Raw genomic sequence first — 22,277 nt, forward strand, 5'->3', positions numbered from 1 at the left:
GAGAAGCCCCAGGGTGAGGAGGATCAGGGTGTCTGTGCTCCCAGCTCCAGAAGCCAGGTGGGGGGGTCCAGCAGGTGGGAACCTTGGGGAGGGGGGGTGCTTGTGCTTCTGAGTGGCTGAAGCTCGCCGCCTCGGTGTCCTCACCTGGAGGATGAGCGTGACAGAACCCGTCCTGCGCTGTGACCGGATGGTTGAGGCGCCCCAGTATCCAGATGCCTGGAGGTCTCTGTCAGGGGGTGTTTTTTTGTTTTTGTTTTTATATTTTTATTGATTTCAGAGAGGAAGGGAGAGGGAGAGAGAAATAGAAACATCAATTGATCTGATTGTGCCTCCTGCACACCCCACACTGGGGATGGAGCCCGCAACCCGGGCATGGGCCCCGGCCAGGAATCGAACCGTGAGCTCCTGGTTCGGAGGTCAATGCTCAACCGCTGAGCCACGCCGGCCGGGCTGTCAAGTGTTTTTGGTGACGTTGCTGAGCTTTCCTAACAAGAGGGACGTCATCAGGCCAGGCCACTGGTGATGAATCAGACGTGGCTTCCGGGCGATCCGGTGACCCGGCGCCTCGCGTGCCTGTTTCAGAAGGGGCAGCGAGCCTCACGGACGGACAGTCCGGGCCCGAGGACGGTTACGACGAGGCTGCGTTTCCTCTGGAGGAGATGACGCTGTGAGGACCTGGAGGTAGATTTGCCGCTGACAGAGTGGAAAGCACCGTTCGTGGTTCCCCTTTACGATGGTGTTGAATCCAGAACACACAGGAGCATTCTGGGGACTGTCCTCAAGCCTCTAGGTGAAACCCCCATTTCCTCCCACCCTGTCCCCTCGCCCCCATTCCTTCTGGGAGACATACACCTGCGGGCTTTCTGTGCATCCACAACACAAACACAAACGCCTGTAGAAATCCATAGTTATGTTTGCCATTTCTTTAACGACATCTGTGGTGAGCCCTGGTTGGTGTGCTCAGTGGTTAGAGCATCGACCCTCGCACCTGGGTTGCAGGCTCGATCCCTGGGCCTGGTGGAGGCGTATGCGGGAGGCAACCAATCAATGTGTCTCACACCCATATTTCTCTCTCTCTCTCTCTCCCAGCCCCCCATTTCACTCTCTCTCTTAAAAAAAAAAAAATCAATGGAAAAATATCCTCAGGTAAGGATTAACAAAAAAACCCCAAAAACCATATTTGGCAACATCTTCAGGTACCACTCACTGGAGGGCTCTGTGTCACTGGGCAGGCATCTGCTTTCCTTTTTTTTTTTTTAATCCCCATCTGAGGATATGTTTATTGATTTTCGAGAGAGGAAGGGAGAGAGAGAGAAACATTGAAACATTGATCCGTCACCTTTGGTACTTGCTCAATCAGGTATTGAACCTGCAACTTAGGCATGTGCCCTAATCGGGAATCGAACCCGCAACCTTTGTGGTGTATGGGACAACACTCCAACCCACTGAGCCACCTGGCTGGGGCTGCTGCTGCTTTTTTCTTGTAAACTCTCCTTAATTGGGTCCAAAGTGTCCTGTAGCTTTTCTACATGTGTAATCATGTCATCTGTGAATAATGTCGGACCCTTTCCTTTCCTTTATACCTTTAACCTCTTTTTTTGTGCCTTATTTCAAGGGCCAGGCCCCTCGGTCCCATATTGAATGTGGCAGCACAGTGACCACGCGCCTCCCGATTTCCTTTCACCATTAAATACAGTATTGGATGTGTTTTTTGGGTAAATGCCATTTATCAGAGGAAGGGAAATCAGTCTATTGCCAATTTTCTAAGCGTTTTGGTTTTTATCATGAAGTGCTGACTTTAATGCTTATGCATCTGTTAAGATTATACATGATTTCCTCCCCTTTGTGGTCAATGTGGTGAGCTGCATTGATTGATTTTCAAATGTTAATCCAACCTTGGGTTAAGCAAACTAACCTCTGTCATGCCATATTTCTTATTCATTATATCTATTACAGGAATCAGTTTGGCAATATGTTGGGTCAATATTTAGAAGAGGGCTTGATGTGTAATTTTCCTTTTCTGTAAATGCTTCTGTCTCATTTCTTTTGGCATGAGGATTATTTAGGTCTCATAAAAATTAGGAGATTTCCCGCTTTTAAGAAATAATTGTGAAATTTTGTGTAGCCCTGGTTTTATGTCTTCCTTAAATGCTTGGAAGAATTTGACAGTGAAGCCATCTGGGCCTAGAATTTCGTATTTTGGGGAATTTCCTTTTCAGATTTAATTTTTAAAACTGTAGACAGCCCTAACCGGTTTGGCTCGGTGGGTAGAGCGTCGGCCTGCGGACTGAAAGGTCCCAAGTTCGATTCCGGCCAAGGGCATGTACCTTGGTTGCGGGCACATCCCCAGTAGGAGGTGTGCAGGAGGCAGCTGATCGATGTTCCTCTCTCATTGATGTTTCTAACTCTCTATCCCTCTCCCTTCTGCTCTGTGAAAAATCAATAAAATATATTTTTAAAAAAACTGTAGATAATTGAATTATTTGTGCTTTCTATTTCTTCTTAGTGAATTTCTTTTTATCAATGAACTGACAATATTATCTACATTTTAAATTTATTGACATAAAGTTATTGATAATATCTTTGTACTATCTTTTAAATGTCTATAATATCTATACTTATGTGCCTTTTTTCAATGGTGATAGTGGTACTTTGTGACTGCTCTGTTATTCTTGATCAGTGTTGCTAGGGGTTAACCATTTCACTAGCATCTTCAAGGCCATAGGAAACATGTGCCTTTGACTTCCTTCATTTCTTTAAATTGAACATCTGATTTCAGTTTCACTTGTTTCTGCTCTGATCTGTATAATCTTTTCTTTCTACTTATTGTAGCTGTTTGGTAGTGATATTTTGACCACTTATTTTCCACATTTCTTCTTTTTAATGTGTACATGTAAATTTATAAACTTTCCTTGTAATGTCGCTTCAGTTACATACCAAGAGTTATAGGCTGTATTTCTGTTTTAACAGCTTTGAGGTTACATTAGCATACAATAAAGTTCATATATTTACAGTATGTAAATGGCGATAAGTCTTGACACACGTGTACATTCAGGAAGCCATCACAGCAATCTTGGGAGTGGACTGATCCCCAAAGATTTTTCCTGTCCTTTTGTATGTCTCTCTCCACCCCCACAGCTAATCATTGTTCAACTTTTTGTCACTGTAGAGTAGTTTGTACTTTGGGGAATTTATGTAAGTGGAATTAATACAGAAGGTACTCTTCTGGTGTTGGGGGACCAGCTGGCTTTTGTTCACTTGGCATAATTATTGTGTTTAGAAAGTATCCTTAGAAAATTTTGTTAATAAAGTTTGCAGCTAAATGTTTAAGAGATATTGGTGTTAAGTGTTCTCTTATGTCTTTCTCTGGTTTTAAAACAAGGTTGACACTGACCTCACAGAATGAGTTGGGCAGCATTCTTTCTTGTTTAATTTTATGAAAAAGTTTGTGTCGAATTGGTTTTATCTATTTCTTAAATTTTTGGTAGATTTTACCAGTGAAGCCATCTAGGCCTGGAGTTTTGTTTGCAGGAATGTTTTTAACTACAATTTCAATTTTTAGTGGATATAAATTTATTGATGTAGGAGGGAGGCGGATTGGGAGGTGGTGGAAGAGGCCATAGAGGGGATAAATGGTGATAAAAAAAAAAAGACTATTCATGTAATTTATTCCTTTTTGTATAAGCTTCATTAGATTGTACCTTTCAAAGAATTTGTCTATTTTGGGTATGTTTCTGAGTTAATAGGTATAAAGTAGTTCATAATAGTCCCTATTGTCCTTTAATATCTGTACAATGTGAGTTGATAATAATACATCAATATTCATTCATTAATGACAACAAACCTACCATACTGATATACGGTGCTAATGATAAGGGAAACTGGGTGTGAGCCTCAGATGTACTTTTCGTGTGGTCTGCTCAATTTTTATGTAAATCTAGAAACGATCTCAGCAATAGTCTATTTAAAATAAAATCCCGTCTTTCCTGCAGGGACTGGCTGTCTGAGATACATTCAGGGGAAAGACCTTGGCAAGCCAGTGGTCAGTGAGCTCACGCTGCCTCCGGGGGCCCGGGGGCCCTGGCCCTTCTCTGTGCCCTTCAGGGTGCTGGCTCTGCTCAGCCGTGAACTGTGCCCACAGGGGTCCCTGTTTACCTGTGGGAGGGAGTCCCTGCTCCCAGCACCTCAGCCTCCCCAAGGGGACAGACTGTGCTTAAAGATCAGCAGCAAATGAAGGAGTCACCAACCTTGGGAAGACGGTTCACACTGCATCCCATTTTCCACCAGAGTAAGAATTTCCCGCATCTTCTCCTGAAAGTGTGAGTCTTACATATTTAGACAGGAGACGATCCGGGGCATGCCATTACATTCCAATCTTGCCTTTTGGACAATCATCGCTGATTTTCTTCTAGATGTTTCTGAAAAGACAAATTTGTTTTTGTCTTGACCTATTTTATTGTGGAAAAAAAAAGTGATACCAGAATCGCTTTGCTATGCCTTTTACTTCCGTTTGAAATGGCAGAACCCCCAGGACCTCCGCACATCTGCTCATCTGCGGCCTATCTGAGCCCAAGATCAGCAGGAGGGAGAACCAGAAGTGTGGTCTGGGCTCGAAGTAGGTCAGGTTCTTTAAGAGAAGCCTGGCCCAGCAGGGAGCCTGCACCTGAGCCAGGCCCAGTCCTGCTCCAGGAGGCCTGGGTGGGTCCCGGGAGGCGTGTGCGAGGCAGTAGGCGGTGTTGTACAGGCCTGGGAGTTGGGTGGAGGGGTTAATCAGGGACATGGGGCTGCACTGAGCTGAGTCTGTGCCTTTCTTTCTTCCCTGAACCACAGCTCCTGGCCCCGCCTGACCCTCACTGGGGACAAGCTTCCCACTAGCCCAGGAACAGAGGATGGGGTTAGAACCAGGAGCCAGGAGGCTCCATACTCCTGCCTCATGGGAGCTTACCTCCTCGAGGAAACGGCCTAGAGTGGGCCAGGCAAGAAGGGGCAGCTGTGGTTTCCACTGATGGGCTGTGGCCAAGGATGACCTTCCCAAAAGAGCTGGAGGAAGGGAGAGGGAGAGAGAGAGAGAGCGCACGCGAGAGAAACCTCAATCAGCTGCCTCTTGCATGCCCCCTACAGGAGATCCCACAAGCCAGGCATGTGCCCTGACCTGGAATTGAACTGGTACCTCTCTGTGTAAGGGATGATGCTCAACCAACTGAGCCACACTGGCCAGGGCTAAAAGATTGATCATTTTAAAGTATCTATTTATTTTAAAAAACATAGCACAAATACTGTGGAAAGATGGCCCAAAGAGTTGAATAAAATCATTACAACACATACAACTGACAAAGGACCATGAACCAATATGAAGCATTCCCGTAAGCACTGGACAACAGAAACCCCACGGACGAGGAGAGCTCAACAGAAGCGGGCACTTCATAGAAGAGGCTACAAGCATATAAGGAGATTCTGCGCTTCATTCATAATCAGGGCGATGCAAATTGGGGCCGCAATTAAATACCATTTTGTACTCACCAGATGGGAGAAAAATAAGAAATCTATTAGCATTAAGTGTTGGAGAGGCTGTGAATCAACAGGACCACTTTGACACACTTTGAAGGACCATCTATTTTTCAGTTTGCAACTGGCATCTCCTTTGGCATCTTGGTGAGCTGCAGCCGCCAGCCAGAAGTCAGGAGGGCTCCTTCTTCAACCCGAGGGGCTAACCTTGCACACAGTGAAGTGCTGCTTGCTCCCCGTTCTTGCTCAACAGCTCAGAGAGGGGGGCCGCCTGAGCTCAGGTCAGAGCACACCTGGGTCACCTCCAGTCCCTTCGATGCGGGAACGTTTGTTCCTGGGCCAAGCTGGCTGGCCCTTTGGACACTGCGATACTGTGTGTTATCTGCTTTTGTTTTACTTGGAAAAGATTTTTGGTTTTTGTCAAGGTCATTATTTTTTTTCTTTCTTTCTTTCTTTTTTTTTTTTTAGTGAGAGACTCCATCTAGAAGGAGTACCTTAGGGGAGGGGGCATTGCACTCTTTATTTCTATTAGTTACACTGTGCTTTTAACACATGACAGTCCCTGTAGCGTGGGTGCAGTCCATGGTGAAGCAAAGGGGCAGGGAAAACTTCAGAGAAAAGCACAGCAAAATACTAGCATTCTGGAAGAACTGCCATAATAAATTAGAGATTAGGATGAGATAATAAGTAGTCAATATACCCATAGCGCTCCCAATATTCTCTCTTGATGTTCTCACCATCTTTTAGTCTAGATAAACATGTACACATGGTTATGCTAGGGTGAGGTGAGAGTAGGATACAGGTGTGACAACTCATCTGAGAGGTTTTTGAGCCTGAGTCTGAGATACAGCTGTTCAATTGGCTTTGCGGAGAAGAAATCTAAGAGGATGAGGTCAGAGGAATGGGATGGAAAACATACACACGGTGCAACTTCTTCACTAAGGTAGGCAACCTGCTCTCTGGAAAAGGACTATTAAGCCAAGACATTCTTCACGACCGAGGCTGACCAGAGATGCCTTTTAGTCCACAGGGAGTCATCCTGTTATTCTTTCAGAGTTTGAGAAGGCTTCTCAGGAGCTAGGCACACATAACCTTATTCCCTGTCTCTTCTCCCCAATTTTTGTCGGAATATTTCTGAATATTAGAGACATGGAAAAAAATGACATATTCTCCTTTTCTCCCTCCTCATGTAGGGATTTCACAATTGAACTACAGGGGGCCTGTAGTTTTCTTTCTCTCTCAGTGATCAACAAGAGGCAAATGTGAGTGCTTCAACCTCAACAAGTGGTCTTAGTTGAATCTACCAGAAAAAAGAAGGTGATTGAAACCCACCTCTTCTCCTCCCTCCCTCCTCCCGAGAGGCGAGGGCTGTGGGAGGAGCACCACTGGGGAGGAGGGAGGGAGGAGGAAGAGGAGCCAAGGTCATTATTTTTAACCCGATGTTCATTACACTTTATTTACTTGTCTGGGCCAATTCTATTTGGGGTTCTCAACCCTTTTACCAAACAAAAGAAGAGGACATTTCCTGGAATGACATTTCCTGGAGTGACATTCCTGAGCGTGTTGTCAACTCCATCTCCACTCTGCGCCCTTCTTGCTACCCCCGGCCTTTTGGCTGCCTAGGGAAGTAATGCTCTCCCAGGCTTTCCTGTGTGGTCTGAGGACTTACGGCTACTGAGTTGCCTCCTGAAGAACTTCTGGGATAGTTACACTGCCTCCTTGTGAGTATAAAGAAAGGGAAGCCACTGTGTCTACCTGACAGAAAATACCTTTACCCCCGAGGAGAACTCGGCCCTGGGGAGGAGCCACGGAGCCCGCGGGACCCTAGGCCAAGCAAGCTCCGCAGGGAAGGGCTCCGTGCATCTCCCGCATGTGCCTCTTGTCTAACCCGTGCTCTCTGCATGGCGCCTGGCCGAGCATATAGTTTACACGCTTAGGAGCAGGAATCCAAGGAAGATGAGATGTCAAGTGGAAGTAACAGAGGAAGATATTGTAAAGTGAGTATTTCAGGGCAGATCATTGGTAAGGTGGCTATAAATAGCTAAAACCAATTTATAAGACAGGAGAAAATATCTGTGAGCAAATCCAAAACGAATATTCTAAAACTAAGATTCCTGAGAGTGGAGTGGTATGTTGCACGGAGAGTTATGCCTTATGTTAATATTATATAGTATTACATTACAATATAATCTACATAGATACATCGGGTTGTTTTGCTTTTTTAAAACATCACTATGAAATTAAAGTAGCATACCTGAAAATATCTATTTAACGCGCACACACACACACACACACATACAAACACACACAAGATAACAGAGCAATAAAAGACCAAAAAAGGCACACCCAAAACTAATAGCCATCGAATGGGATGCAAGACAAAAAGGCCTTGCTTCTAAAAGAAGTGCTCGCCGGTGTCGGCCAATGTCTTCCCAAGACATGTGTTCCTGTGCTGAGAGTTTGATGTAGTTTGGGCGTCCGACAGCATTATGGCCGGAGGACCTAGAATCGCGGGCCCGGCCTCTGCCCACAGCTGCCCCTGGGAGGTCCGTGCTCACCAGCGCCTGCCCTCCCGCCCTCGGCTCGCACACTCAGGGGAGCTGCGCGGGTGCAGCTCTTCTCAGCCAATGGGAGCCACAGGCTCTGCTGGGCCTCACACACATCCTGTCTCACTCCCCCGGTAAGAGCTTAATTCTAGCCTGAGCCAGGCAGCCTCTGCTTCTCCCTCCAGCAGCCACAGGAGGGACCAGCGAAAAGGAGACATGCTCCGTGGACCACACAGGTGTCTGCCCAGGCAGGCCTCACCGACCGAAGAGAGCAGAGGGGTCAGGCGGCTCAGTCTCCATCCTGGGCTCTCGCAGGCCGATGCTCTATCCACTGAGCCAAGCCAGGCAGGGCCGGCCTTGTGTTTTTTAGGCGAACGGTTCTAACCACACGCACCCAAAGCTCTCCCAGAAAGGTGGCGCTGGGCCTGGGGAAGGCGGCAGAGTGACACAGAAGAGGTAAGGAACGTGGAGGGATAGCGTTCCCAGACAAGCCAAGGTAAGACGTCACCAACACGTCTACCCAAGTTAGCTCATTGGCTTACAGCAAATCCAATAAAAATTCTAATGTAACCTTTAAATCATTTGGTGAAACGATTTTCAAGAACAATTATCTCCTAATTGTTTATCATAAAAATATACCTTTTTAATAATGAGATGAACTTTTTCCAATTTGGTCAACTCTCCCCCCCTACCCCTCCCCTTTCACCCCTCCACTGATTTTTCCAATTGATCTGGCCAAGTGGAATAGATTCAGGCGGTGAACTTCCATCTCTGGCCTATGAGTTTGGCTGCTGGTGATGGAGGTACTGTCTGGGGCTGCCAGACAAGCCTTCTGATCAGATGTTACGAGAATCGAGCCTGAGATCAGGCACTCTGCCATGGAGACAGCACAAAACCGATGTTGTGTAAACCCCGTCCCAGACACTCACAGGCAAACACGATCCCAATCCCCCTGCCCAGCTAGTGTCAAAGGGGAGGACAGTTTGCCCAATGCTTTCCCTCCCCACAGCCAGTTAGCAGCTGGACGGCAGGACACTGCTCTCTGCAAGGTTTACTTTGGCGGGCTTACGTCTTGTGCCTTTCACTCGTGCATGTGCACTAGCAAGAAAGGCTGTCTTTTCGGGGACCCTTCCTCATTTCAGTGCTAAAACACACAGCCCTGGGTGGAGACTTAGCATGCTAAGGAGACATGCAGGGCATGAAGAAGCATGGAGTTCCACCGCGCAGGCTCGAGTCCCCATCTCTACATACTGTATGTTACACTTAGATGTCTTTCCTGCCTCATCGTCTGTAAAACTGTCCCCAGCTTTTGTTTGGGAGCAACATGTCTTTCTCCCTTTAATGTTGTCTCCCCCGGCGCTGGAGCTGTCTGTCAGAAACCTCTCACCTGAGGGCCACTTTGTGGTGAACTCTCTGGATTTCTATCCCAAGAACTCGGGCTGGTTCGATGGTGGAGACCTGCCATGGAGCCCTGGTTCGATCCTGGCCAGTGCACCAGGCTCGCTATCAGTTTCTGGTGAACTTTAGATTTCTATCCTGGGAGATCACAGGAACCCGGGCGCCAGGAGCAACCCCACGTTCTGACCTGTGGGTTGGGGCCTCTGGATGCTGCGTTTACTGATGTGGATGAAAAGTGGGCTCCTAATAAACCCACTGAAAGGAACCTCACAGGCGACCTGATCATCAATTCCTAGCTGGGTCGGTCATGTGGGTAGGTCAGACCGCGGGTCTATAGCTTCTTTGTTGTGGTTTATCTTTGCTTTTTTTTTTATTTTAGATTTATCTTTATTGTTTGAAAGCATTACAGATGTCCATCTTTTCCCCCCATGGGCCCCCTAACCATCCCCCCAGCCTTCACCACAGTGTTGTCTGTGTCCATGGGTTATGCATATATGCATGTAAGTTCTTTGGTTAACCCAGCGGTTCTCAACCTGTGGGTCGAGACCCCTTGGGGGGTCGAATGACCCTTTCACAGGGGTCGCCTAAGACCATCGGAAAACACATATATAATTACATATTGTTTTTGTGATGAATCACTATGCTTTAATGATGTTCAATTTGTAACAATGAAAATACATCCTGCATATCAGATATTTACATTACAATTCATAACAGTAGCAACATTACAGTTATGAAGTAGCAATGAAAATAATTTTATGGTTGGGGGTCACCACAACATGAGGAACTGTATTAAAGGGTCGCAGCATTAGGAAGGTTGAGAACCACTGGTTAATCTTTCCCCACCCACCCACCCCTGCCTTCCCTCTGAAACTCTTTTTAAAATATTTATTTTTTTTATTGATTTCAGAGAGGAAGGGAGAGGGAGATAGAAACATCAATGATGAAAGAGGATCATTGATTGGCTGCCTCCTGCATGCCATTCCCCCCTCCCCCCCCCCCCACCCTGGAACTGAGCCCGCAACCCAGGCCTGTGTCCTGACCAGGGAATTTGTCCTGACGGGGAATCAAACTGTAATCTCTTGTAATCGAACCTGGTTCATAGATCGACGTTCAACCCCTGAGCTGCGCTGGCCGGGCCCTCTGAGACTCTTTTGCTTTAAGCAACTTTCCCACCATTTCTGTGCATCCTGAAGCCTTGGAAATGCCAGAGATCCTCCTTTCAGGGTCTCAAAGGAGCACGTGATTTTGTTAGCGATCTTGTAATCCCCCACCTGAATTTAATCTTCCTTCTGTTCCTTCCTTCTTTCCAAATGCACGAAAGAAGCTGCAGACTCATTCGTGAAAGCATTCTTCTCAGTTGGTTGAGATCTTGCTTCCGGGCTTATCCTCTGTTTGGCTCAAATACATTTTATAAAAATTCTCCACAGGTTTGGACGTTCTTTTTGTTGTGGTGGTGATGGTGTTTCTGTTTTTGTGAATCCTCACCCAAGGATATTTTTTCCATTGATTTTTAGAGAGAGTGGAAGAGAGGGGGTGAGGGGAGAGAGAGAGAGAGAAAGAGAGAGAGAGAGAGACAGACAATGATGTGAGAAGAGAGACCTGTAGATTAGTTGCTACCTGCACACGCCCCCAGCGGCCTGGGAATGAACCTGCAACCCAGGTACATGCCCTTGACCAGGAATTGAACCCTCAGGCCAACGCTCTAACCACTGAAAAACACTGGCTAGGACAATTTGGACATTCTTTTTTTAAAAATGATTTTATTGATTTCAGAGAGAGGAGGGGAGAGGGGGAAAGGGATAGAAACAGCATTGATGAGAATCCTTAATTGGCTGCCGCCCACACACCGCCTACTGGGGGATCACGCCCACAACCCAGGCACGTGCTCTGACCAGAATCAAAACACGACCTGCTGGTTCATTGGTCATGGCTCAACCACGGACCCACACCGCCGCACGGTTTGGACGGTCTTAAGTCAACACTGGAATTGGTGCAAGTGCCAGCAACCAGTGTCGACAGAGCCTGGATGGCTTCTCGGAGGCCATCACCACAGAAACCAGCCTCTGACAGGCTGGCCAACAGCAGCTAATGATAAACTAACATCTTGGGCCAGAGGAGAAGGAAGGTGGCATTGGCTGGCCAGTCCCTCTCCTTCTCGAGGGTGAGGTATAAAAGCTTTGCCTTTCCACAGAAGCGCCCCGGAGCTGGCAGAGACCACGGCAGGTGCCATGACTGCCCTGGGTATCACGGTCGCCCTGCTGGTGTGGGTGACAGCCCTGCTGTGCGCCTTCCTCTGGAAGCAGATGTACAGCAGCAGGAAATTGCCCCCAGGCCCTTTCCCGCTGCCCATTGTTGGGAATGTTCTTCAGTTGGAACTCAACAATATACCAAAATCCTTCACCAGGGTAAGAGAAATATTGTTGACTTGGGGGAGGAGAATTTGGGCATTAGATGTAATACGTGTGCATTCAACTCATTGTCAGACAAATTGTTCCGAATTAACTGAATTAACAGTGGTGTCCAAGAGCAATATTCAAAATATTTAGCTGATGGTAGAACTTGGGCACGGAGCACTCGAAGGGGGATCGGCCGTGGGTGCCCTGGAGGCCCCTGCCTGCGCCGAGTGCTCACTGCCTCCGTCATTGGCTGGCGTGGCGAGGCCACCACCATACTTGGTGTCATGCATTCACACCAGGTGCGCAAGGGCTGGTGTCAGCTTGGAGTTCTTTGTAGATGCCAAAGACAGAGCGAAAAGTGAATTGCTTGCCCGACCAGCCTGGGACCTCCTCCCATGGTTTTGGTGAACAGTGGATGCGCTAACAGATCTGAAAACTAAACGAGTTGATAAACCTACTAAATGAGTTAGTAAAAGAATGCCACACAGCACAGGGCGGGCTTGGAAAATGTTTTCACTAAGAGAGGTGTTGCTGGTGCTTTACACACCACGGGGGGGTGGGCTCCCAGGGGTCAAGATGGTGCGGGCTCTGGGTCCCGCTGCAGTGCTCTGGGGCCGTGGCCTTGACTGGACACAGCAAACTGTGAAGGTGACAGGGCAGCTGTGGGCAAAGTGGCCTCAGGGGAGGGACAGGAGCAGCAGACCCCCCGGGAAGGGAATCCGCCACGGCCAGGTGGGATGGCTGAGTGAGCAGGTGTACAGGAACCAGACTTCCCGCCGAAGAAAGCCACATCAGGCTGGGCGTAGACAGGCTCTCCCCAGGTCCCTCTGGGTCCTCATGGTCCATAGCCACGACGTTGGGGGTCAGTTGGAAGCACAGCGCTCCCGCCCCTCACTCCCCGCCTGCGGGTCTCGCAGCTGGCAGAGCGCTTTGGGCCGGTGTTCACTCTGTACCTGGGCTCCAACCGCGTCGTGGTCCTGCACGGCTACCAGGCAGTCAAGGAGGTCCTGCTCCAGCACAAGAACGAGTTTTCCGGCCGAGGAGAATACCACGTGTACCGGGCCCACAAGCACCAAGGTACCTCCCGCTGCTCTTCTCACGATGCCCCGGGCGGGTGCTGGGGGCCTGGCGGGGGCTGAAGCCACAGTAACAAGAAACAGTAAAGTCAGAAAGGCCAAGAGATGCCAGTCCATCCCGGGGACGGTTGGTCGGTTCACTCAGTCGTCACTCAGCGGCATCTTCACGAAGGCGGCTGTGACCAGGGCCTGCAGCACCCTGACAGCAGGACAGACCTTTATTTTATTTTACTTTAACATGTATGTTTTATTGATTTCAGAGAGGAAGGGAGAGGGAGAGAGAAACATCAATGATGAGAGAGACTCATCCATCTCCGCGGCCTCTTGCACGCCCCCTACTGGGGGTGGAGCCCAGGCCTGTGCCCTGAACGGTGACCTCCCGGTTCATAAGTTGACGCTCAACCACTGAGCCACGCCAGCTGAGCTATTTTATTTTATTATTTTATTTATTATCATATTATATTATTTAACTTATTTTATCATTTTATTTTATTTTAAAATTTATTTTATTTTGTTTTGTTATTTTATTTTATCTCCCCCCCCCCCCCTAACATCTTAAATCATCCGCTGCTCCCTGCTGTGGTCTCCAGAGCTCTCTCTGTGCTGCTCTCCCGCGTGGCTTCAAGGACCTCGGGAGGCACCGCCCAGGGCTCTGGCCTCCGACCTCCCCTCCCGGGCGGGCGGGCGCTGCTCTGGTCCCTCCCATCCCTCGCTCGTTCCGGCGGGCTGATCCCGTGGAAACCCGAGTTTGGACGACGAGTCTCCCCAGACTCCACCCCGCCCCCCGCAGCCCCGCCTCTGCCCCGCGTCCGGGCTGCGCAAAGTCCCACGAGAGCCGAAGCGCAGACCAGCTTAGCCGAACCCGGACCCCCACCTCGCACTCATCTGTGCGTTCAACTTGGCGCGGGGCCTCCACACGGGCGCCCGGTGCTGCCCGGCCAGGCTCAGGTGCCCCCCCTCCCGGAACCCGCCTCCCCGCACCCCGCCGTCCCAGGGCAGGGCCCGCGCTGGAGTCGTCCCCACGTGCGCGCGGAGCCTGTGACTCTGTGGCCCGCGCTTAGGGAGGACACTGAAGCCACAGCGTTGCGAGGGGAGGTGCTGGTGGAGTGAGGGTGACAATGGGATTCCGCCCCCGGGCAAGAAGGCGGTGGCGCGGGAATGTCCCTCGTGGAAAAGGAAAGGCACAGTGAGTTGCGGGGGTGCACAGACATGGATCCAGGGGTGCCCAGGGTGCACAGACATGGATCCAGGGGTGCCCTTGCTAACCTCCCGATGCTTACGTTTCACTCTTTAAAGTTAGTCCCTACCCAGCCAGCCCGGCTCAGGGGTTGAGCATCGACCCAGGAACCAGGAGGTCCCGGTTCTAGTCCCCTTCCCGGCACATGCCGGGTTGCGGGCTCGATCGCCGGTAGGGGGCGTGCAGGAGGCAGCCGATCACTGATTCTCGTCATTGATGTTTCTTTCTCTCCCTCTCCCTTCTCTCTGAAATCAATAAAAAATGTATGTGTTTTTAAAAATTAATCCCCGCTGGACACTTGACACAGGTGCGACCGGGTCGGGCGGGCAGGGGAGCCCGCGCGTCCTCTGCTGCCCCCTGGCGCCCGGTCTGGGCGTCGGCAGGAACTCCTCGCTGTCCCTCTTCCGCAGGAATTACTTTCAATAATGGCCCGACCTGGAAGGAGACCCGGCGGTCCGCCCTGACCATCCTGCGGGACTTCGGGATGGGGAAGGAGGGCAACGAGGCCCGCATCCAGAGGGAGATCCCCTTCCTGCTGGACGCCCTCCGGAAGACCAACGGTGCGTATGGCCGCCTCGGCCAGGGCCCGGGGTCACGGGGTCACGGGACAGCCCTGCAGCAGCTGGGCGCACGAGGCCACCTTCATCCTCTGACTCGCGGGGTCCTCTGCATCGCAGGGGGAGCAGCAGTGGTGGTCACGTGTGTGACTGTTATACCCGAATCACTGAGAAGTAAAGAAACCGGAATAGGTCCTAGCATCCCTATCTTCCGAGAATTGCCCTGTTTTTAGGGCGGCTCCTGGCAGGAGACGGCCTGGCGGCCTCCCTCTCACAGTCCCCGTTTTCCAGGCCAGCCCTTCGACCCCACCTTTGTGGTGGGCTCCGCGCCCTGCAATGTCATTGCCGACATCCTCTTCCGCAAGCGCTTCGACTACGAGGACAGGACCAGTCTGAGGCTGCAGACCTTGTTCAACGAGAACTTGTACCTGATCAGCACTCCCTGGCTGCTGGTGAGGCCCCTGCCTTCCTTTTTCACTCCTTAGTCGGCACTCATCTTCAGCTACATCGATTCCATTAGGAAAAGGAGAGGGGAAGCTCGGGTTGTACGGACGGACAGGCCTGCGAAAGCCAGGACTCCCTGCCCGAGTATTCCTTCCGGAGGCGTCCGTGGGCCCAGCGCTGCCTTTGCGGACACTCACCGTTTCACTCTTTCAAATTAGTTCCCGCTGGACACCTGCGCTGTGTTCACATCCCCCACAGAAGGAGCACTGCCTGACAGAGGGGTGCCCAAATAATACCGTGGGCCCAGATATCACACAATACAATGGTAGCAGCCATACGTTTAGGTTTGGAGGAAATGAGTCCAGTACACAAAATGGTGTTGCATGGGGGGGGGGGGGGGGGATATATATATATATATATAGAAATTCTCTCCTTTCTCTTTATTGTTCTAGCTTCACAATAGTTTTCCAAGCTTTCTAAACTGCCTGCCCGGAAGCCATAGAAAAGTAATGAAAAACGTGTCTGAACTAAAAGACTATGCTTTAGCCAGACTGAAGGAGCACCAGCAGTCGCTGGCCCCCAGCTGCCCCCGGGACTTCACTGACTGCCTGCTCATGGAGATGGAGAAGGTACCCTCCACCCGGCCCCGGGGAGCTGTGCTTGGTGTTCCCAGATGGTTGGTTAGGGGTGTGGGGGGAGGGTGTCAGATTGATATTATAACCTGCACTGCTGCTGCCCAGACTGCCCACACTGGGTACATTCTGGTGCTTTTGGTTTTACACAAATGCACTGGCTTCGGTGTGGCCACATACGCTGCTCCCACACAGCCAGCCTACCTGGCTGCCTTCCACACCACACAACACTCCCCTGTGGTCTTATCTGGGGAAGCTGTCAGGGGCTGTGGAACACACTTTGAGACCCCTCCCATCAGCTCCCTCCAGACCATGCTTCCTTTTTAAAAAAAAAAAAAATTGATTTTTAGAGAGAGAGGGAGGAAAAGAGAGGGAGAGAGAGAGAGAGAGAGAGAGAGAAAAACATGGATGTAATAACGAAACATCGATCTGCTGCCTCCTGCATGCCCCCCTAGGGAATCAAGTCCAAAACCTAGGCACAGGCCCTAACTGGGAATTGAACCAGCAACCTTCCGGTGCATAGGACAATGCCCAACCAACGGAGCCACACCTGCTTATCATAACCGTGTCTCCTCTGGGGAGAGGCCCTCAGCCTTCCTGGTCAGCATGTGAACTCCCAATTGTGCATGACTTCAGGGGGCTCCAGGCCTGGCCAGCATCTACCTACCTGACAGCTACTTAGGACCCCCAACCCACATAGGCCACACTTCACCTCTGTCACTGTGGTTCTAGACCAGCGTGTGACTTCCCTGGATAATGGCCCCAGGTTATCTGAGAATCTCCTCCACCGATTGGACCCCTCTCACTGCCTCTCCAGGTGTTTGGCTCCCCTGCCTCCTGGGACCCAAAGGCGCTGGGTCGTAGCAGAGGCCCCACAGCTCAGCCCTGGGCGGAAGGAGGTCATGGCACAGGATCAGCTACATCGCTGGTCCTCGCCCCGGGAAAGCCCTCGGTGCTATAAAAAGCACAGAGCCCCACGGCCTGGGCCAGGAGCCCTGCCCCTCACCTTTCTGGCTGGCCGTGTGCACACCCGCCCCTTCCTCCCTTGGAGCTGGCAGGACTGTGACTTCTGTGCTGCTCAGGGGCGCAAGGGTCTCTTTCTCATTCGCCTGAAGGCGTCCCTTTACCTGTCTATCCCTGACATCCACAGGAGAAATACAAAGCAGAGCCAGGGTACAACTTGGACAACATTGCCGCGACCGTGGCCGACCTGTTCTTTGCAGGGACAGTGACCACGAGCGCCACTCTGAAATACGGGCTCCTGGTGCTCATGAAACACCCAGAGGTGGAAGGTATGTAAATGGCAGGCAAGGAGCCCAGGGCCCTGTGGCTGTCTGACCTGGGCGGTCAGCCTACCGCATTAGGTGCATTAGGCGTCAGCTTTCAGTCTGCAAGTGGCGCTGCTTGTTAACCCTTGCAGGACATCAGACACGTTCTTTGAGGGGACATGTCCTTGTGCATGACAGCCACCTGGCACTCTTGAACACCCATCCTTCCTTACCCACTGACAACCGGATCACAGGAAAGGAGAGGCAGCACCAGGTTGGGAAAAGTCGATGCCGTCTGCATCCTGCTCCATAGTAGGACCTGTTTATGACCCTGAAAATAATGTCTGCATTGCCTACCCCCCTGAGGAAGACCTGGCCCTCTGGGCAGAGCAGGGAGGGAGGGCCAGGCAGGGGCGAGGAGGAATGCGGATCAGAAGAAAGAAGCCCTAGGGAGGAGCTTCCCAAGGCTGCCCGCCGCCCTGGAATCCCTTCACTCCTTGTAGGTGCGACTCCGGTGCCTGGAGGAGAAGACATGGCTCCCACAGTGTGGAGCACCTACACGGGCATGACTTCGTGCGTTTAGCATTTACTAAGTATCAGCGTACGATCTGTATTGTTTACGTGTGTTACATGTTTCTTCCGGTACCATACTGGATGTAATTTTGCAGTTCATGCTACATATTGTGAAGGCCCACAGGAAACCTCAGACCCAGAGAGGCCAAGCAACTTGCCAAAGGTTGCCGCTACCTCTGCCGATCAAAACGGGGACTTCAGACCCCTGCTTCCAAGGACTTCTCCAAGCAGTAGACATGCATGTCTGTCTTCATTCTGCCATTCACTGTCAGACTTCTCAGAAATCATTAACACACAGATTCCTCTCCCAATAGAGATTTCTAAGTCCACTTTGTTAGTCTCTATTTCTGACATAAAGACAAGAGCTGGGTTCGCCCTGATCAGATGAGAGAATGGACGCTAACAAGGAACTAAGTGGTAGTGGAGGTCAGGCCTGCAACCCAGCCCCCTTGCCAAGGCGGAGCCCAGGGCCTCAGCCCCTGCCCGTGTCTGTGGTGTCGCCTTCAAACCTGACAACCCTGCTGGTAGCAGAGAGGCTCGTGACCTTGGCATCGATGCCCATCACCACAATGAGGTCAGCAGCAGCAAGGCGTCAGCAACTTCAGCGGCATTAAGAACAGCAAGGGCTGCACCTCCGGCAGAGGCAGTGGAGGGGGAAGTGCCACCTCTCAAACCTGAAGCAACTCAGATAAGAGAAACCAAAAGCGTGTGCTGTAGCGCCACCTACTGGAAGAAAGAATAAGGTATCTAATCACCCACCTGTTGAATCTTGGAATTAAAGTGAACAACGCTTTACCTAAATAAGCGTTGCTACTCCAAATGCACTGGCAGAGGAACCACTCATCAAACACCATGAGAATGAGAATTCTCCAGAACTCAAACTTAAAGTCACAGAAGATTGTAACCGAATTGATAGCAAATTCAAAATAGCTGGCATGAAGAAAAGCAAGCTTTGAGAAAACTCAGAAGGACCATTTAGTATGCTCCCGAGTAAAATTAATGAACAGAAACACACGTTACCAAAGAGACTGAAACTCTACAAAAGAACCAGACAGATATCCTGGAGCCGACGAACTCAATACATGAGGTGAAGACTCGTCAGAAAGCCCTGGAAATAGAGCAGACCACAGGGGAGAGAAGACAGAAATCTAGAAATGATCACATGAAAGAGGAGAGAGACCTAAGATTTTAAAAATGAAGAAACTATCTGACTCACTAAAAAAAAAAAAAAAAAAAAAAAAAAAAGGAACATCGGATACTTGGTATCCCAGATAAGAAGAGAGTAAAAAGGGAACAGAGAACTTATTTAAAGAAACAATAGCTGAGAACTTCCCAAACCTGATGAAGGAGCTGGGCATACAAGTATAGGAAGCTATTAAACAACTAGTTACCTCAACACAAAAAGCACTTCTCCAAAACATTATATTAAAACTGCCAAAAGTTAACCACATAGAATTTTAAAGGCAACTGGGGGAGGGAGGGAAGATAGTAACCTACAAAGGTACCCCATTAGGCTATCTGCAGATATCTCAGCAGAACTCCACAGGCCAGAAGTGAGTAAAATTACATATTCAAAATACTGAAAAATAAACACTGCCAGCCAGGAAGATTCTATCCAGCACAGATATTCTTCAGATATGAAGGAGATAAAGGCCTTCCCGGACCAACAAAAGCTGAGGAGCTTACCACCACTAGACCTGCATTATAAGAAATGTAAAGAGCTCTTCTCCCTGAGATGAAACTACACACAACTTCAAGTAAGGTGAGAAGAGACAGACGGAATCAGAAAATTGCAAAGCTATTTCAGAGTGGGGTGTTTAACACTAAATTACAGCATGACGGTTAAAGGGGGAAACGCATTAAAAATAACTATAGCTATTTCAATTTGGTAACAAGCTCACAGCATAAAATGGGATAGTTTGTGGCAACGAAAAACATAAAAGAGGAGATGGAAAAGCACGAGATCTGTATAGTTAAGTAGTGTTAGGAAAAGTGTATAGCCACGTGCAAAAGAATGAAACTAGATCACTACATTACACCATACACAAAAATTAAGTCAAAATGGATTGAAGATCTGAGCCTAAGACCTGAAGCCATAACATATGAAGAAGAAAGCATGTACTAAGCTCTTTGATATCAGTCTTAGGGATGTTTTTATGAATTTAACTCCAAAGGGAAGGGAAACAAAGTGAAAATAAATAGAACATCAAACTAAAAAGCTCCTGCACAGTACAAAATGAAAGGCAACCTACAGAATGGGAAAAGATATTGGCAAGTCACATACATGATAAGGTGTTAATATCCCCTGGGTTATCCATGGTGATGGATGGTTACGAGCACAATATAGTACATACAGATGTTGAATTTTAACATTGCCCACCTGAAATTTGTATATATAATGCTACAAACCAATGTGACCTCAGTAATAACTAAAAAAAGAGTGGATGCCAAAACATGCTGTAGACTAGAAGCTGACGAGCCTAGCTCTCGCTGACATGGGTGGAGGGGTTGTCCAACAATCCCAGGCTCCTGGCAGCCTGAAGCACTCTTGGCCTGGAGGGCTCCCTCGATGGCTGGCTGGCTGGCTGGCTGTTGAGCCAGCCTAGAGTCAATCCTTTACACCTTTCCATTCATATCTTGGCAGAGAAACTTCATGAAGAAATTGACAGGGTGATTGGGCCAAACCGAATCCCTTCCATCAAGGACAAGCTAGAGATGCCCTACATGGACGCCGTGGTGCACGAGATTCAGCGGTTCACCAATCTCCTGCCCTCCAACCTGAATCATGAAGCAACCCAGGACACAGTGTTCAGAGGCTACATCATCCCCAAGGTCAGATGTGAGCTGGACTGCACACCCCTAGTGCTGTCCTACCAGCTCCGCCACTATCCTGCCCGGGGAGAGGATGGAGGGCCCAAGGACAACTCCTGCTGGCAGATGTGGCTCGGGCACCCCTGGCTGCAGGGTGCCCCTTCCCTAGCCGTCCTCACGTGGACCTGGTGACCACAGAGATCGGGGAAATATGGAAAATGGGCTCCTGAGATAGTCCCTGGGGTTGGTGGTATCACCTGAGGATATTTTTCCATTGAATTTTAGAGAGAGTGAAAGGGAGAGAGAGAAACATCAATGTGAGAGAGACACATCGATTAGTTGCCTCCTGCAAGTGACCGGAATCTTCCGCCAAGGTACATGCCCTTGACCTGACTTGAACCTGGGACACTTCAGTCTGTGAGCCCACGCTCTATCCACTGAGCCAAACAAACTGGCCAGGGCTGTTGGTGGGATATTCTAACACTAGAAAACAAACAGCAACAACCAGCCCTTTACTCCAGTGAAAAGGTTAGCGCTCCCACTGCTATTTAGACCTGACACCTGAGTTCTTCCTAGCTAGTCCCCCACTGAACACTTTCCCTCCTGCACAGGTAAAATGCAAAACCCCCTTCTTCACTGAGGCCTCCAGATCGAAGCCCATGCGTTGCTAACTTGACTGAGAAAGCTTTTGTTCTTCTAGGGCACAGTCCTAATTCCGACACTGGACTCCCTCTTGTTTGACAAACAAGAATTCCCTGACCCAGACAAGTTTAAGCCAGAGCATTTTCTGGATGAAAAAGGAAAGTTCAAGTACAGTGACTATTTCAAGGCATTTTCCGCAGGTAAGAAGAGTTCAGCTGTAGCACCCTCCCAGGATTTGTCCCGAATTCCCAGGGTAACCTGCCATCATCTCAGACCCGCATCACGTCCTTATTCACAATGTGACCCAATGCGTGCCTCCCTGTTCAGAGAGGTTAATGACATCTTCCCACCAGAAGTCCTGGGAATGAGGTGTTGTGGATGGATTATCTTTCTGAACAGTAGATATTTCACTTCATTCAGAACTAAAACTCAATAGAACTTAGTAAAAAAAAATCTTTCAAAAATGATATTACCTAATTCTCTATCTGCTACTAAACAGAATGTAACGTTTGGTTACCTGGGCCATCATGGGACCCTCAGCCTTTCTTGGGCTGTCACCTCTGGGCCTGGGTCTCTCAGCTGTTGGTGTGAGGGAAGGTCCTATAACCAGCTCGGTAACTGTGACACCTGATGGTATAGCATTGGCTTCTTGCCTGTGGGACGTGGGTGAGCATGGGGTGGGCAGACCATTCTCCAACCTCCCATGGGTTTAGGCGGCTGCGTCCTGGTGGTTGAGGTGTGTGAAGGCTGGTCCCTGAATATGTGTTACTGATACTCTTACCCTGAAATACATTCTGTGCTTCCTTTCAACGGGCAGAGAGGGGCCCATCCCGCCTCCGCCCGCTGTCTCATGTATGCTGTTGTCACTGCAGGGAAGCGGGTGTGTGTCGGAGAAGGCCTGGCTCGCATGGAGCTGTTTTTGTTCTTCACCGCCATTCTTCAGCACTTTAACTTGAAGTCTCTCGTCGACCCCAAGGATATTGACCTCACCCCCATCGTGAATGGGTTTGCCAGCATCCCGCCCGACTACAAACTCTGTCTCCTTCCCCGCTCACAAGCGTGAGGCCCGGGTGCTCTGAAGATGGTAAAGGGGCGTGAGGAAGCCGCTCTCAGCTGTGCGAGTGAGGGGGGAGCGACTAGGGATGCACACACCGTCCTCAATAAACAGCTCATGCTTCAAAGCCAGCAG

General features: G+C 49.6%; 2 protein-coding genes across 2 annotated transcripts in view; both read left to right on the plus strand.

The window, feature by feature from the left end:
- Positions 1-671, plus strand: part of LOC106698875 (scavenger receptor cysteine-rich domain-containing protein SCART1-like) — an 8,431-nt gene extending 7,760 nt beyond the window's left edge. Inside the window, exon 8 of the mRNA XM_023762666.1 lies at positions 583-671. Within this exon, the coding sequence (XP_023618434.1) occupies positions 583-671 (89 nt within the window). The remainder of the gene's footprint in view (positions 1-582) is intronic.
- A 10,990-nt stretch (positions 672-11,661) lies between these two features.
- On the plus strand, positions 11,662-22,273 carry LOC102427162 (cytochrome P450 2E1). Its single transcript, XM_006098993.2, has 9 exons — positions 11,662-11,857; positions 12,766-12,925; positions 14,572-14,721; positions 15,010-15,170; positions 15,615-15,791; positions 16,945-17,086; positions 20,280-20,467; positions 21,147-21,288; positions 21,961-22,273. The coding sequence occupies exons 1-9, from the start codon at positions 11,681-11,683 to the stop codon at positions 22,149-22,151; spliced, it is 1,488 nt and encodes a 495-aa protein (XP_006099055.1). The 5' UTR covers positions 11,662-11,680; the 3' UTR covers positions 22,152-22,273.
- Positions 22,274-22,277: the final 4 nt, after the last annotated feature.

This window comes from Myotis lucifugus, unplaced genomic scaffold (genome assembly GCF_000147115.1).
Source record: "Myotis lucifugus unplaced genomic scaffold, Myoluc2.0 scaffold_255, whole genome shotgun sequence".
NCBI classification, from domain to species: domain Eukaryota; kingdom Metazoa; phylum Chordata; class Mammalia; order Chiroptera; family Vespertilionidae; genus Myotis; species Myotis lucifugus.